The sequence below is a fragment of the Motacilla alba genome, chromosome 3, assembly GCF_015832195.1.
Source record: "Motacilla alba alba isolate MOTALB_02 chromosome 3, Motacilla_alba_V1.0_pri, whole genome shotgun sequence".
In the NCBI taxonomy this organism is placed as follows: domain Eukaryota; kingdom Metazoa; phylum Chordata; class Aves; order Passeriformes; family Motacillidae; genus Motacilla; species Motacilla alba.
Window position 1 is genome coordinate 39,788,042 of NC_052018.1, and position 16,004 is coordinate 39,804,045.

The 16,004-nt window shown below is 37.7% G+C and overlaps 1 protein-coding gene across 6 annotated transcripts in view; it reads left to right on the top strand.

The window, feature by feature from the left end:
* KLHL32 (kelch like family member 32) overlaps positions 1-16,004 on the top strand; it is a 123,384-nt gene that overhangs the window by 43,152 nt on the left and 64,228 nt on the right. For all 6 annotated transcript variants that reach the window (XM_038131502.1, XM_038131501.1, XM_038131507.1 and 3 more), the window contains one exon: positions 5,769-5,876. In XM_038131502.1, the coding sequence (XP_037987430.1) occupies positions 5,769-5,876 (108 nt within the window). The remainder of the gene's footprint in view (positions 1-5,768; positions 5,877-16,004) is intronic.

A 16,004-nucleotide genomic window follows, 5' to 3' on the forward strand; every position in this document is an offset into this window, starting at 1 on the left:
AAACACAAACAACTGAGTTAAGTTGTTTTTTGATCGTTTGCTGTTTTGCTATGACTGACGTGGCTGTAAGGTTGATGTGTACAAATGAGGAAAAGCTGATTACTCTCATGGATATGGAACACCTGAGTAAGTAAGAAAATGACTCAAAGGCAAGAAGCAATTTGTATGTCACCATTGTGACAGTGAGCAATTTGTATTTTGGGGATCTTGACACACATCTTGTGTGTCTGTTACCCACGTATCTGTTCCTGAAGTGGTATGTTGTGAAGAAGTCCATATATGCTGCTGCAGTGCTACCTGACTGCTAAAAATCAATGTGTCTGGACATTTTAACAGTAATACATTTTTCTGATTTGATGTTATTTTACAACTATTGTGCATTTTGTTTTTGAAAACTAAACAACATGCTGAGCATGGAAAGTCAGACACAATGACTGTGCTAAACATCTTTGACAATTCTGCCTGGTTGCATCAGATCTGCTCAAATCTAAGTCTATACACCCCGTGGTTGTGTGTCATTCAGTTTCAAGCTCTTGTTCACTTTTGTATTCTATGTTTGTAGAAGAAAATACTTTTATAAAGGTACCTGTGACTGCTCAGGGCCATGTTGTGAAACTACAAGTGTGCTCTGTGTTAAATGCTCACCAGCTTGCCGCATTTCTTTGAAGTCAAGTTTTCAAGAGTCTAAGAATTTTTTTATGGCTTGAATATTTTTATCTAAGGACTGTGTGTTTTGTTTTCTTTTTCCTTTGGGAAAAGGAAAAAGCTGTGTTCTGTAGCTTTGTTTCTGTTTCAGGCCAAGATTAGAAGAAGAATAGAGGTTGATTCCTTCCTTCCTCCAAAAAGAGGAGCTATTAAAGTATCTGCCTGCCTCACAAAAATAAGGCTGTCCAAATCCGTAGCATCTGAAATAAGTGTGACCTCAGGTGGAATTCCACAAATGGAATACACCCATTTGTGTCAGAATGTTGAGACATGAATTTTGGAGCAGTTGCCAAAAAATGGCAAGTGGACTGTATTTACTTTGCATTGGGGGATTTGGTTTACTTACTTAAAATCTTAACTGAAATATCAGAATGTAAACAAGCAATCTATTTACCACAATGTTGCCTAATTATATGATTGGGTGGCAGAACAAGATCTGGATTATTAAGGAGCTAGAAAGGATTTTAAGTCCTCTCATCAGTGGGTTTTATTATAAAAGGGATCTTTGGTTAACAGTGGCAACTTGTACTTTCAAGTCTCATGAGGGTCTTGAAGCAGAAATGAGGCATAATCAAATAGATTTTATTTCAAGCTGAAATGTTTTAAATCGAAGTATAATAGCATTGTTGGATTAAGCCAATAAATAACATTATTAACATTTCATGCTTAGTCAAATTTGGTAGGTTTTCTGACAGGGTTGACTTTCCGTTGTGCATTTGTCCAAATATTTTGTATTTCATTTGTTTTTCTTGTCTGTCACTTCTGCATTCACCTGAGATATTTATCTTATTGCCTTGTTTTTAATGTACCCAAAGGAAAAATAAAGTAGGCTAGTAGCCTTGTATTAAAAGCATGACTGATGGATCTGTATAAGCTCACAAAACCTTAGAGTGTTATCAAGGATGCATCTGAAACTGGAGTTTAACAGCTCAACCATAACTCATCCTTGAGGTATTGGTGAAGTCTCAAATCACAATGTAATGGTCCATATTTTTTTTCAGCTGAAACTACAATATTCAGGTACAGGAGTGCAAATTAAAGGCTGAGTTTGAGTTCAACTTCTGCCTATGGTAGAACAGATTTTTTTTCACACTGGATTAAACCTCAAAAACTATCAGGCTAACAAGGAAATTTGCCTGCTAGTGAAGGCAGTGTGGATCAGTGAGCAGTACAAAGTTCATTTAAGTGGGAGATTACTTGCCTGGAGGCTAATCAAGTTCAGTTGAATGTGAACTGTCTGAGGACCATTGCAGGCCTTGTCTTTTGATCAAATTCTTTGGCCTTGTTTTCTGAAAAACAGATGTAGTTCCTACTCAGTTTCAAAAACATTCACAGAATATTTGGGGTGTGACTACCCCAGTGGACAAGGGAAGAGCTACAGACATCATCTATCTGAACTTCTGTAAAGCCTTTCACCTAGTCTCCCACAACATCCTTGTCTCTAAATTAGAGAGAGATGGATTCAATGAGGGGACTGGTAGATGGAGAAGAAAGTGTTTGGACAGTTGCTTCCAGAGGTGAATGGCTTAGAGTTTGATGGGCATCGGTGACAAGTGGTATCCCTCAGGAGTCTGTATTGGGACCAGTGTTATTTAATACCTTAATCAAAGTGATTGACTGAACCCTTGGCAGGTTTGCAGATGACACCAAGCTGGGTGATGCAGCTAACACACCTGAAGGATGGGATGGAATCCAGAGGGGCCTGGGACAAGCTTGAGAAATGGGCCCATGGGAATCTCATGTGGCTTAGTAAGACCAAATGCAATGTGCTGCACCTGGGTCTGGGCAACCCCAGTATTAAGGCAGGCTGGGGGATGAACAGATGGAGAGTAGCCCTGCTGAGAAAGACTTGAGGTTGATGGGAGGCTGGACATGAGCCAGCAATGTGCACTCATAGCCTGAAAAGCCAAATATGTCCTGGGCTGCATCCAGAGTAGCCTGGCCAGCAGGAAAAGGGAGGGGATTTTCCCCCCTCTATTCTGTTCTCATGTGACCCCACCTAGAGTGCTGTGTCCTGCTTTGAGGTCCTCAGTATAGGAAGGACTTTCACCTGTTGGAATGAGTCCAGAAGGCCACCAAACTGATTAGAAGCAAGATTTCCTATGAAGAAAAGTTGAGAGAATTGTGTCGGTTCAGACTGAAAAAGAGAAGGTTTCAGAGTGTGTGTCCTTTCATTATGTAGAGAGACTCTTCAAGAAAGCTGGAGAGGGACTTCTGATAAGGGCATGTAGTGATAGGACAAGAAGGAAGGCTCTCAGTTTAAGTGAAAGAGAGTAGGTTTAGATTAGATATTAGAAGAAATCCTGTACTGTGAGGATGGCCAGAGAATTTGTGGGTGCCCTGTCCCTGTAAGTCTTCAAGACCAGCTTGTGTGGGGCTGGTCAACAAGCTGGTTTAGTGGAAGGTGCCTCTGTCCATGGCAGGGGAGGTTGGAACTAGATAATCTTTATGGTCCCTTCCAATTCTCCACAAAGCCACAGTTTTGTGTCTTAGTGGCAGCTTCTGATAGCTCACTGCACTCTTAGGCTATATCTGTAGTTATAAATAACATGAATGAGGGCTTGTTTTCTGGCCCTAAAAGGACTGGCGTAACATGGCTTGTGACAATATAGCTAAACCTCTGTGAGCATTTTGGTTTTGTCTATGCTGCCTATTTGGAACAGGCATGGCTTGAGTTACTCCTGGACCATAGTCCAGGCATTGCCTGGGAGAGTTGGCAGGGGTCAAAGCTCTGCTGGAGGCTGTGTTTCTTATGCACTGTGGGTGATTATGGACAGTGACTGGATAGTGGTCTGATCCTGCTGAGTTTACTAAGTTAGGTGTAGTAATAAACCCTGTGTAAAGACCATGTTGGAATCTTTGTGTTAAAATAATCTCCTTAAGGTAAAGTTAGTAAGTGTACACAGAAGTTATATAGGCATGATTCCTGGTTTACAGATAAGATTCAGTTAAGTGTTTCTTTGTACTTGTGAGCTTAACTCATTGTGTGGAATATTATCCCTTTACCAGAATAAGAGCTGCATTAGTAACCACACTGTCTTTAGATGGTTCCTATGCACAGGTCTGTAGTGTGCAGTGTGCTACTGTAGCATGGTTGGAGGACACAGAGCATCTTTCACCTCTCAGCATTCCCAGCCTTTCTGCAGGCAGTCAGTGATGGGGTTGAGCATACAGAAGGTGTGCAAATCTACCCCTCGGCAGACAGGTGTTGCTTTGAAACTTTACTGTCTTTATTCAGGAACTGGTGTGTGAAAGGAATATTTTCCAAAATATTTATCTAGTAGTGAATTTCTGAGATGAGAAGCTTATCTCTCCCAGACAGCGACTGCAGGTCTGCTTTTCCAAAAAGTGGCTGATGAGTACCTTGCAGCTCCTAGCAAGCTCTGAAGCCTCACATTAGCTACTAGATGACAACAAAATATCCACCTCTGATTACATTTTTAATGGATAAGAAAACTGGCTGAACTTGTTAGAAGTTTGGGTTTTTGTTGTTTTTGGTTTTTTTCTCTCTAGGTATATTTCATGGCTGTGTCTTACTGTATTTGTTTGATAAAGCTTTTAAACTATTTGTTGCTTCTGTTCTGTTGCCAGTTTGGAAGAAGCCCTGGTATCACTTTAATTCAACAGAAATTGCAAAATCAGAAGGAATGGCTGTATGATAAATGTCATTGTTGTTTATATTGGATGATTTCTGGGAAACAGATTTATGCCAAATTATGATGTTTTAATGACAAAAAGTACTAATATTTTCTGAAGAAATTACTTGCAGGAAGCACTCAGTTCTCGAAGTCACCTGAGTCTAGGTGAAACATGGAATAGTTTGGGTAAAGATGATGTAGTCATTCTTATGTGCTAAGTCGTTAGATAAGGTAGAGCTTATTTTTTCCCTTCAAATTCAGCACTGCTTGGTGGACAGATTGCACATATGAAATCCAGTGAGCTTGTTGACTGTCTCAGCTTCTCCAGGTATCAGCCAGAGTTTAGAAAGAAGGTAGCAGGGATTATGTCCATGAGAAGTGCTTTGTTACTGGAGTTCCCCAAGGTGCAGTTTGGTAGCCTCACTAAAGACATTGAGTATAGCACAAAACCTACTGGGAGTAAGTTTTGACTTTCTTTAGTAGTGGCAGATGGCAGAAGTGTTGAGTTTATTTGTTCACAGTTTACTGTTTAAAAACACTGAGTGGTGAATTTTGTTAAAAAAAGTGTTGGAGGGTGCTAAAGAATGGGGAATGGGGCTGATTAGTGGGGAAGGAGTGGTAAGTAGAGGTAGTGCAGCAGGAGTGCAGGTTGAGAGGGAAGAGTGAAGGGCAAAGAAGTTTAATGGGTATGAGAAGAAAAAGATTCTCGCAAGGATTGAAGAGACTGAGAACAAGTGCTTAATTGCAGGGGTAGACTGAAGACGAATGATCTGGAAAGTAAGGCTGGATGAAAGGGAGTTGCTCTCCTCAGTGGTATTTTCAGATAAATTCCATAGCACCTTGTCTGTCTTCAGTTTAGACTTTATGATATGAGAAACTGAGGCAATAACAAATAAAGGGAGGTTGTAAGATGGGGTGTCTGCATCTCCATCATTCCTCTTCATTTCATAAGGTGACTACAGCACTGCTCATGTTCCAGTCTGAGATGCTGATTTGAAAAGGATTGCTTATAAAAGACGGTTTTAACTGGCCCTTCTTCTCAAGTAATTGTGTATGGCTTATTGCTCCTTCTTATATACAATGACACTATACATAAGTATTGCTTTTAGTGGTGCTTGTATAGATTATTCTTTTCCCAGAGTCCAGTTACCTTTTTTATTGAATGATACCCTATTGTGTGACTGTTCTCACTGATTTCACCTGAATTACTTAATTAAGAAGTATATGTATATTGAAGAAAAGGATTTCTCTCAGTTTATCCAGCATAAGATTTTGTATTTCTTTAATGATAAAAGGACTTTGTTATAAGATTGATTACTGTGGTGTTACTGAAAACTTGGTATAGATCTCCTAACTCTCAAGGCTGCTGCTATTTGGAATTTGGAATCCAAAATTACTTAATGGCGTTTCTGTTTTTTCTCATAGGCAATGTTCAGTCTTTGCATGGTTGAGAGTGAAGCTGATGAGGTGAATTTACATGGTGTCACAAGCCTTGGTTTAAAACAAGCCCTGGACTTTGCATATACTGGACAGGTATTGTACAGTTCTTCAAATTAAGAAACATGATCAAAAGCAGCTGAAATAAAAACTGAATATGATCTTTTTAGAGATACTAGAAAATATTTTTCTTGTGCACTGCTCAGTACAAGCTATTTTGATTTAACAGATCTTAATTTTCTTATACTGTGGTGGATTTTTTCTTTAGAAGGATTGTTTAATAAAAACACTGCTTTATGTGCATCATTGTCAGGTAGGGAACCATGTTGGGCTTGCAAGCCCTTTTTATGGTTGCCTGACTATTCATAAAATCTTAATGTTAGTTGAATCTCCTTGCTAAATTAAATGTAAAGATAAGTGTTTCCCATATAATAAACATTTATAAACTCTGCTGTGTTTGGCAAATTATATGATTGAGGGGAAAAGTCGTCCCTTACTCTCTGGACAGATGCAGTTGAGGCATCTTTGTTAATGCTTATAGGTACTATACATCTTCATTTTGGCCCATTCATTATGGTACTTCAGAAAATGCAGAGTGATGCTCCTTTTCCTTCTGCCTCTTAGCAAAAACAGCCCCCCAAAACAGAATAAAAAAAAGAAAAGAAAAAAAAGTAGTATTTATGACCTGCCATATCTCTGCACTGCATGCTTGGAGAGTGTTGCTGTGTGACTTTGTCTCAGTTCAGAGTTCATGGATAGTGAGCTCAGAACACTCAGCTATTTTTGCTTTGGACTTTAAAATTCTAGATAACCAAACTATTTCTGGAATATCACTATGGCAGTTGAGTCCATTGACGCACTAGTGACGTTTATTGGTTAATTTTGAAAAGGAAGGCTTAAGTTCATACTACAGTATTCTGAAGAGTTGTTGGATTATAAAAATTTAAGGCATATGCTTCCATACTGTGAATTGAGTGTATGACTTTATGTGGTTTTTTTGGTTTTTTTTGTTTGGTTGGTTTTTTTGTTTTGTTTTTCTTTTTCTTTTTAAAGGAAACTAAGTAGAAATAAGGAGGGAAAAAAATTACCTGTTTTAAAGGAGCTATTTTTGTCACCAGCCCAGAAAAGTTATGCTTTAGCATTGATCTTGGAGACTAACACTTGAATTTCTTTGAAAAAAAATGAGTTTGTGCTGTTTTGGAAAACATTATTCAAAGATATCTCTGATATAAATGATGAACAAAGATGCTGTACTATATTAGTGAATTAGCTGAAGATCTCAGTACCTGATTTGTCATTGGTATGCTTTTTTTTTCTTTCAGTTGAAAGCTTTTGTTAAAAACTGAATGTCTTTCATAAAAATGAAAATGTTAGTTACCTATACATCATCATATTAATAATTTCAATCTATAGGTTGATTATTCTGAAGCAAAAACTCTGGTTAAATGAAAGTATCTTTTTAGAAGACGGGTTGTAATTGATTTCTGTCTGACCCATCCCATCTGCTGTGATTAGAGGCATTCCCCATCTTTCTGCAAAATAACAAACCTATGTAAAATACATTGAGAACCTTTAAAAGGATGGATGTGGCTTTTATGTAACCCAGCAAGTGACCCCAGGTTGCTTCCAGGATAATATCCTCAGATCCCTAGGAAGTATGTACCTTCTGTCACTGGCCCTTTAGAGACTTTTGAGTCTCTCATTTTCAGGCATAACCTACTTTGAATAAGTGAGTGGGTTTCCTGAGTCAAATATAGATGTGCACGTATGTAGTTGCTCATACATACAAGTGATTATAAGGCGAAGCTGTCTCTGTCGTGTCTGTCAGATACACCAAGTGCTACTTTGATGATCAGACAAATGAGAAGGATTCTGTAGGAGCTGTCATGTAAAGATGCCTTTGAAGCACAACTCAGTGAAATGTGGGTCTGAGAATTAGCAGTATCTCGTTTCCCTTTCATCCTTGGAATTCTCTTCTGTCACTGTGTATGTTTTGAGCATTGCTTGTGTTCTGACTCAGACTGACAGAATCTGGGCGAACATTTCAAGGCAGTGAGTGGGAGTAATCCCCAAAGGCTATTAATAAATAACTGGATTACTCCATGCTTATATCAGAGAGTCCTGAAAACAGAGTTGTCTTTAGCTTGGTTTGTAAACTCTTCCTGTTTTTATAAGACAAACAAAATATTTCTCAGTAATCCATCAGTCACTCATGCCAAATACAACCTTATATTGCTCTCTTACAATGGAAAACCATGAATTCTCTCTATTTTATTTTTTTTTAAATCATAGTTGGCCAAAATGTTAGTTCAAAAAATTGGTATTTGCCTAAGTGACACTGTGGAACTCCCTAAAATATCCATGTCTAAACAGATAAGTAATTAGTTGCAGATTTCTTCTCTTTACTTCTTTAATATGCTACACTTATATTTGGCACATTACACTTCAAATTGAGTGCAACTTTCTATGTAAACTAATAGGCTGGAGACATCTGGTGGAAATATTTAATATTGCACAATGGCAATATTTGGTGTCTGCAGTTTTTGAAAGTTATTAAAATGAAGAATTTAATTTTTAGAATGACCATGAAATCTGAAATTAAACTGTGTCATCCTTGCCTCTATTTGTTAATTTGAAATCTTCCTGTGGACTTCAAATATGACCTTCATTGTCCTCTCTACTTAGGCAGACAGTGCCTTATTGTAATTACTTTTGAAAATATTTTGCTTTATAGGAAAACTTTTAATTGTTCAGAAGAAAAGAATGTTTCAAAACTCAAGTTAAGTATACATAGTATAACTCCAACTGAACTAATCTATTACTGTGGTCCTTAATAAGTACAAAGAAAGAAATTTTGTTACAGAAATAAAGGCTGACAAAAGGAATGGCAGAAGACTTTGATTTTGTTCTTTGCATGTATGTTCTCAGTAGTACTTTGATAATAAAATCTTCAGCAAAAAATGTCTTAGATATATTTTATCTTGTCCATAGGCATTTAACTATGTAATCCCCATATTCAGAATTCAGAGATACAACTCTTCTCCTTTTTAGGTGACTCTTTTCCTGTTGTAGTTGCTGTATTCTTTCTCCCCAAAAGGGCTTTTAGGTCATTCTCTCTTTTACTTCGTATCTGGCAGTGGTAAGGCCAGGCAAGAGTCTCAGTGAGTAGATTACTCACCCTTTTATTTCACAAGGACATTTTGTGCGTATCAGATATGCCTTGGAAGGGAGATGGATCAAGTACAATCAGTTTTCAAACTATGTGTTTTAGAATACTCATATGGAGAAGCATTTCTAGGCAAAGAGTTTGGAGCTCACAATTCCTGCTGTCAAACTAAGAGCCTAAGTCACTGTGTCAGAGACTCATGGGCATTGCTGTCTACTCTTTTTGACTACCTTTTAAAATTTTAACTCGTTTGTTAGAAAGAGACATAATCTTGGAGGAATGGGATAGCCACTAAATAGGCCAGGACTGTTGGCTGGTAAGTCAGGGGAGCACTGGGTTTAATTTGCAGTGGATGAATGTGATCTTGATTCAACAAAAATACAAACTGAGTCCCATGCATACTGAAATGCTTCAGAGTTGGATCTTTCTTCTTTATTAATTTATGTTCTATCATATGTCTTTGATCTATGGCAACAAATATTTTGTATTTAGATAGAATTTTATTTGAGGACCTCAAAACACGTTACAAAAGCAAGTAATCCCTGTCTTTATTTTGTTGCATCACAGGCAGGAAATCATTTTGGAAGAAAATAACTTTGCGAAGGCAGCACAGCACACTAGTGGCTTCTTAGTACTTAATACCAAGTTCTCTTAAGTCCCATTTTCCTAAGTGGCTGGTCTGTTTTTTCCCCCTAAACTCTAATATTTTGGTTTTGTATTAATAGAAATCCCATCTTCCTTAAGTTATAATATTATCCTGAATTAGTAGAGCTGAAATGAAAGAATTAGTGAGGAAGACCTTCTACATGAGGCTTTTTATGTTCAGCTCTTTCTCCCATAGTGAATCTTGGGTTAATTTGTTCTGTGATGCCTTCTTAGCCCAAGATTAACACAGCCTTACTTCCTATCTATGGCATGGTGAAATGTTTCCTTTTATTAAAAGCCACATACAAAGTTGCACTTACAGTGATTCCAAAATAAGCCTTAAACTTTGCTACTAGTATATTTAACAGTTTTTCTTTTACTCACAAAATGCTGAGGTAGCAGCAGTGTTTCAATAAAGGTAATACGAGTATATTATTCCAGTTACAAATCTAGAACTTCATTTTATTTCCAGGTATGTTGCTCCCAATGCTACTTCAATGCATTTCCAATGTGAGTCCTATTTAACTATTGCCTTACTTTGTACTCAGTTAGTTTGAGTCCTATCATCCTCTTAACAGCTATTATGACTTTACCAAACAGGTATCAGGAATTGGTAGAGTGCCATCATGTAATTTTTCAAATTCATGCACACAAACCCCTGATTAGTTGAAGTATTATATTACAGCTCCTTTTTAAAAATTGTTCTTTTAGCTTTGTAATTTATTTTAAAAAGCCGTGAAAGAGTAAAAGATCTTAGATCATAAAGAAATAGTAGAAATAATTATTATTTCAAAGTACAACTATTTCTCCTTATGATTTCTTGGATTCCTTTGTAGAATCTTTGCTTTCATCTCTCATCTGCTCCCCGCCTCATCTGATGCTGACAGTTTTTCTAGTGATCAACCAGTATTTCATGTGCCATTTTTAGTTAAGACCAGGGTAAGGCAGCTGTCAATATCTTTGTGCCCCTTATTGTGTTAATCCTCTCTTGTGGGTGGAGATGTATTGCAAAGCTCTATTGTGATGGTTGATTTTCTTGGGTAAGTGACCTACTGCATCCTGTGCACAGCAGTTCCACTGGCTCCTTTTAGATTAAAATGACCCAATTAAATTACCTGCTGACCCTAGCAAAAGTGAATTCAGCTCTTTTCTACTGGTGGACAATATGCCAAAGTGATGGATAACTGAATACAACAGGTCTGTGTCTTACTGTAAATACTTAATACAATTTTTCAATGCAATTTCAAAGCAAAAAATATGAATTTGATACTTAGATTTGGGCACTTCCTTTTTCACTTCTCTCAGGATAATCTTGTTTCTGTATCTAGCACTGGGAGTTACAGCTGTTAGGTCCTAGGTTCTCAGTTCAGCCACAGATTGCCTAAAAGGCTTAGACTAATACAGAGCTTAATTTACTCACTTTATGCAGTTCATTGTAGAGAAAATTAAATACTTCACTTTTTTTTTTCTCTGGACAGGAATTTGGCTAGGGACAAGACAGCTTTACTAGTGCTGAAAGTGATTAAAGTAATGAAACATCTTCCCAAAGAATAGTGAATTTGCTTGGAGTCTTGCTTATCCAAATCTTTAATTATCATAATGGTGCTTAATAGTGGTGTGAAGCTATGTCAGGGAAAGTTCAAGCTGGACATGATGAAAAGGTGGCAGGTCACTGGTACAAGTTCTCCAGGGAAGTGGTCATTACAGCAAGCTTGTCAGAGTTTAAGGAATGTTGAGACATGTGTTTAGTTTTGGATAGTCCTGCAATTAGCAGGGAAATAGGACTAGATGATCTTTATGGGTGCCTTCCAAATTGAAATATTCTATGATTTTATGATGTGTATGCTGTGCACTTAACATGGATTTTCTTCTAATTTTCTGGAAAAATATTATGACATATCAGAAAAATGCTGGTCAGGATGCTTTCTGGCGTTGGCTAATGAGATATCTGGATTTTCTAGCAAGTGCTACCAAACACTGTGTGCCAGGGCTTTGGGCAGGTGCCTGCAAGGGACTAGAACATTCTTTCCTCACTCACTTTTATGAAGCAGCACTTGTCAGTGTGCAAGGAGCTCAGTATTCAACTGAATCATGAATGAGCAGGGAGACAGGCAGAAGTGCTATCTGGTTGGGAGTGAAATGCAGTCTAAATTACTTTAAAAGAAAAGTTAAGGTGTTTGATTGCTCTTAAGCACACAGAATGATCTCCATCAGGCAAAACCAACTGATACTTGTGTTTGATGCCTGTCTTGTTTGAAGTGCTGATCACTGCAAGTGGAGTCAAGGAGGAATTTTTTTTCATCAGAGTGGCAGGAATCTTAGCAATTTTTTTTTCTTGTTTTCTGTGTAAAATTCCATAGAGTTTACTTTCTAGAATTTTCTGACGGGGCTGCATATTCCCTTATTCTTGGAAAATGGGACTTAGGAGAACTTGGTATTAAGCACTAAGGCGCCACTAGTGTGCTGTGCTGTGCTGTCTTTGGAAAGTTATTTTCTCCCAAATTAAATATGACTGCATATTTCCTTACTGTTACAGCATAATAGTGGTTTACTTTTAATGTGAATCATGCCACCATCTCACTTTTCCATTGTCACACAAACAGCAGTATGGAAATGAGAAAAATACGGGGGATATATGAGTAGCTGGAGTGAAGGTGATAAAAGTGCATCTTCAACCCCTCAATCTTTGGGTATGCAGTTTAGCCTTCATGGGCCTAAAACAGCTATTGTTTAGCGTATTTAAAAATGTGTGGATAAATATAGTGGCCTGCAGTATTCAGGGAGTAGAATATTCTAGTTGTTCTTTCCAGACATAAACCTCATGAGACTCCACAGATGTGACAGTTAATCTGGATCTTACCTTCTCCCACAGGCTGTAAGTTGATTTGTTGGAAAGGACAGTTTAAGGAGTTTCCTTTTCATTCTTTTTTGGCTGTTATTGCCCTCTTTGCTCTGACCTTTTTTTTTTTTTGGTAGGCCTATTGGGCTTTGTTGGCTTTAGGGAGGGTGGGTTCATGGAGCATTAAAAGAGTAGGATGACGTTTTTGATCTGGACAATGTTGAGGTGAGGCCTGAGTAGTTGTTCTTAGGAAAGAGTGGTGGTTCTTATATGCTCTGTTTCCACAAATCTCAAAGAAGATGGAAGAGAGAGGCAAGATACATCATACCAGTTAAGTATTTTCCCATGCTTACCCAGAGTCCTAAGGTGTTGGAGGGGGATGCAGGTTGAGTTGGGAAAGGAAGAAAGAAATCTTGAGCTAAGAGGGAATAAATTCTAGTTTTGAACTGCTGGCTGGAGGGTAAAAATATGGGGCAGGTGTTAAGGCCCCTGTGTTTCTATAACAATGGGACTGGTTATAAAATTCCCGTTTCTGCCTCAGTATTGTGCTTTACAAGGTCAGGTTTAATTTACCGTTTTCTAGTTCTTGCATTTGAAGAGAAACTTTCTGCAATATGTCCACGAAGTATTAGTGGTTAAGTTTCCAGATAGATTAATATTGTATGTCTAAAAATAGTGGATCTAAGAAATTATCTGGCTTTCTGGATCTTGTGACCTCAGCATTCTGTTACAGACAGCCAGATTTTGCATCGCTTCAATCCCTTGGGCTGTGGGTCTGACCAAATTAGGGACCAGACTGTATTTTATGCATCCTCTCTGGAGGGTTTGTGGCATGATGGAGAGTAGAAAGGCAGCTTTGAGGAACAGGTTTCCTGTTTGAAACCAGTCATTGTAAGAGCAAAGTAGTTTGTCAAAGTAAATCAGTTTGAAAACGAGCAGTATGTCAGGCTTGATGGCTTAGGAAAGGAAGTTACTCATGTATCACAAGATCTGCCTGTTGTATACAGGGAAAAGGTGCTTAAGGGAATTTTCTTGGGTATATGCCAGAGAGAAGTCGAAAGTCTAATGAAAATTAACCCTTTGAAGTAAGGATTGGGTAGAGGGGTGATTGTAAGGTACAGCCAGGTGCAATACCTGAATTGCTTCTAATTAATCTTAATGTAAAAATAGTACAGCAACCAGTCTGATATAGCCTGTGTCATGAGAAAGCAAATTCTTCACTAGTGAAGGTTGCAGTTTTTGTCTGAATTTGAGAAGTCCAAATTAAGTTTCTGCTTAAGTTTCTTAACTTTCTGACCCAGTAATTATGTCTCATAATGCTTGGGTTGAGGATGGATTACAGAAAACTATTAAGCTTCTCTCTATTTTTTCACACTAAAATTTATGATGAATTTTGAAGTTGTGAATCCAAAGTAGACCTTAGTTTTACTCTCCTTAATTTGCAATAAGCATCATTCTGTAGACCTCAGATCTATTGTTTTGAGAGCTAGACAAGCAGAGGACAGTCAGTCACTGTGTGTACTTGTGATGTGCATTTACTGTTAATATTAAGCTGGAAGGCCTGTATAACATATAAACACCTATGCTGGTAATTAATAAAAAACAAGCAATTTCTTTAGTGTATAAAAGCTCAAAGGTGTGGTATAATTGTGAATTACTTCAATTTCGGTAGAAGGAAGGCCTGCAATATTTTCTTCCTCCTTTACTCATAATTTTCTTTTCCTTTAGAAAAGAAGGATTTTACCAGCCTGCAGTTTCCCAATGGTGAACCTTTAGCATAGATGAATTGGTATTTTTTGCCTATATCCAAATGAGTATTGAATAAAAGTTCAGATAGTTCAACTTAAAGCAAATTTTTGTGAAAAGATAAACTAGACTTTGCTCCATTATCTTGGGAAGCACAAAAGTGATTCTGTTTTCTCGGTAGAATATAGCTTGCAAGGTATAGGAGGGCTATAAAAATGGAAGACCATGTAGGAAATACATCTGCCACCTTGAAATGAACTTCTGTTGCTGACTTTGTGCAAATTATCTCTAGACAGTAGCCAGCCACCCTCCTTGCCTCTTGTCCTATTTCTTATCTCATAGTGCTACGAGTATTATTTGTAGTATTATTTGCTGTAGCTTTAAAATACATGAATATTAGCACAGTTAAATATAGTTTGTCTATGCCTACAAGGTACTAATCTGCTTTGGGTTCTGGTTCTCTGGCTGACACTTAGTAAGTAATGTGCCATAGGATGGCAGCTTCCTCAGTGTCAATCATGTCTGAATAAAAAACACTGCTGGGTCTATGCCAGCTTGTTTAGTCTGACCTTGAGTTCTCACTTGAAAATACTTGAGAGCAACACACTTTTATTTTGTTTGTTTGTTTGTTTTAATATCCATGTCTGTTGGAGATATTTTTGTTACTGAACTCTATCCTAACTTTCTGTTCAACTACCTCTCATCATTCATAGCAACCTCAGTAGCACCAGCTTAAAACCCGCATTGTGCTGGGCCTGCTTCTCATTTACAGTAGGATCCTTACATGAATTTCTGGCTAGATAAAGAACCTTCATGTTTTATATAGTATGTAAATGACGTAGAATGTTCACTTAAAACCTAGTATTAATAAATGTAGTGATTTAAGCATTAAGGATTGCATATGCTGCCAGAACTCAATGTAAATGAGTTCTTGATATAAGCAAGGATCAATCACCTTCTCTCCTCCTAATACATCCATTATGTTGGAGGTATTTTGTGGTTTTGCTTGAAGAAATGCATACACTTTTTTCATTTCTCTCAAAAATAGTTAAATTACAAAAGATTCAGTTGAGTATCTTTCCTTTTGTTTTCCATTTTCCTTATTCCACTGCACTTGAGGTGTACAAATGATGCTATGACACAAAACTGAATTGTGTGAGCAGAAAGAAAAGAATGTGAAAGTAAGCTTTGCTTCCCTGTGGAGCAGTGAGAGACTGACCTCATGTGGTGTGAAAGCAAAGTTGCCAGTGGAAGTACAAGGATAAAATTGAATAAAGCAAGCAGCTTTGAAAATTTAATTTTTCTCATGCATTTCTGTTTTGGTTTTCTTTTGACGTTGTGCTACTTAAAAGATTTTAGTCTAGATAGTTTGTAGTCTGATTGCTAATAAGAAGTTGACCAGTGTCCGTACTCCCAAAGACATTTTTGTGTCCCAAAAGAGATGCTCTAACAAGCTGACCCCAAGACAGCGGTCTATGAGCTGTGGCCCAATTATCCTTACTGCTGCCTGTACATGATTTTAATTGAAATGAGCAGGAGTTTCATGTGAGCAAGTAACCGAATAATCAGTATTGGTTTCCAAGCCCTTTCTGGCACTTCCCCAGCAACATGCTCATTGTGCTTTCAGACCCCTGCTCTCTAAAATGAAGACAGTGGTTAGGAAAATTACAAAGTGGCACCATGCAGAATAGGCAGGGTGTTTCTAGTCTGTATATGTTTTACATGCATGAATAATATTAATAGTGGAGACTTCAGAGTCAATTCTATTGGCCTGATTCATCAGTATATGTGAAAGGATCTAAGTATGTAGATAACAAAAGGAGGTTCT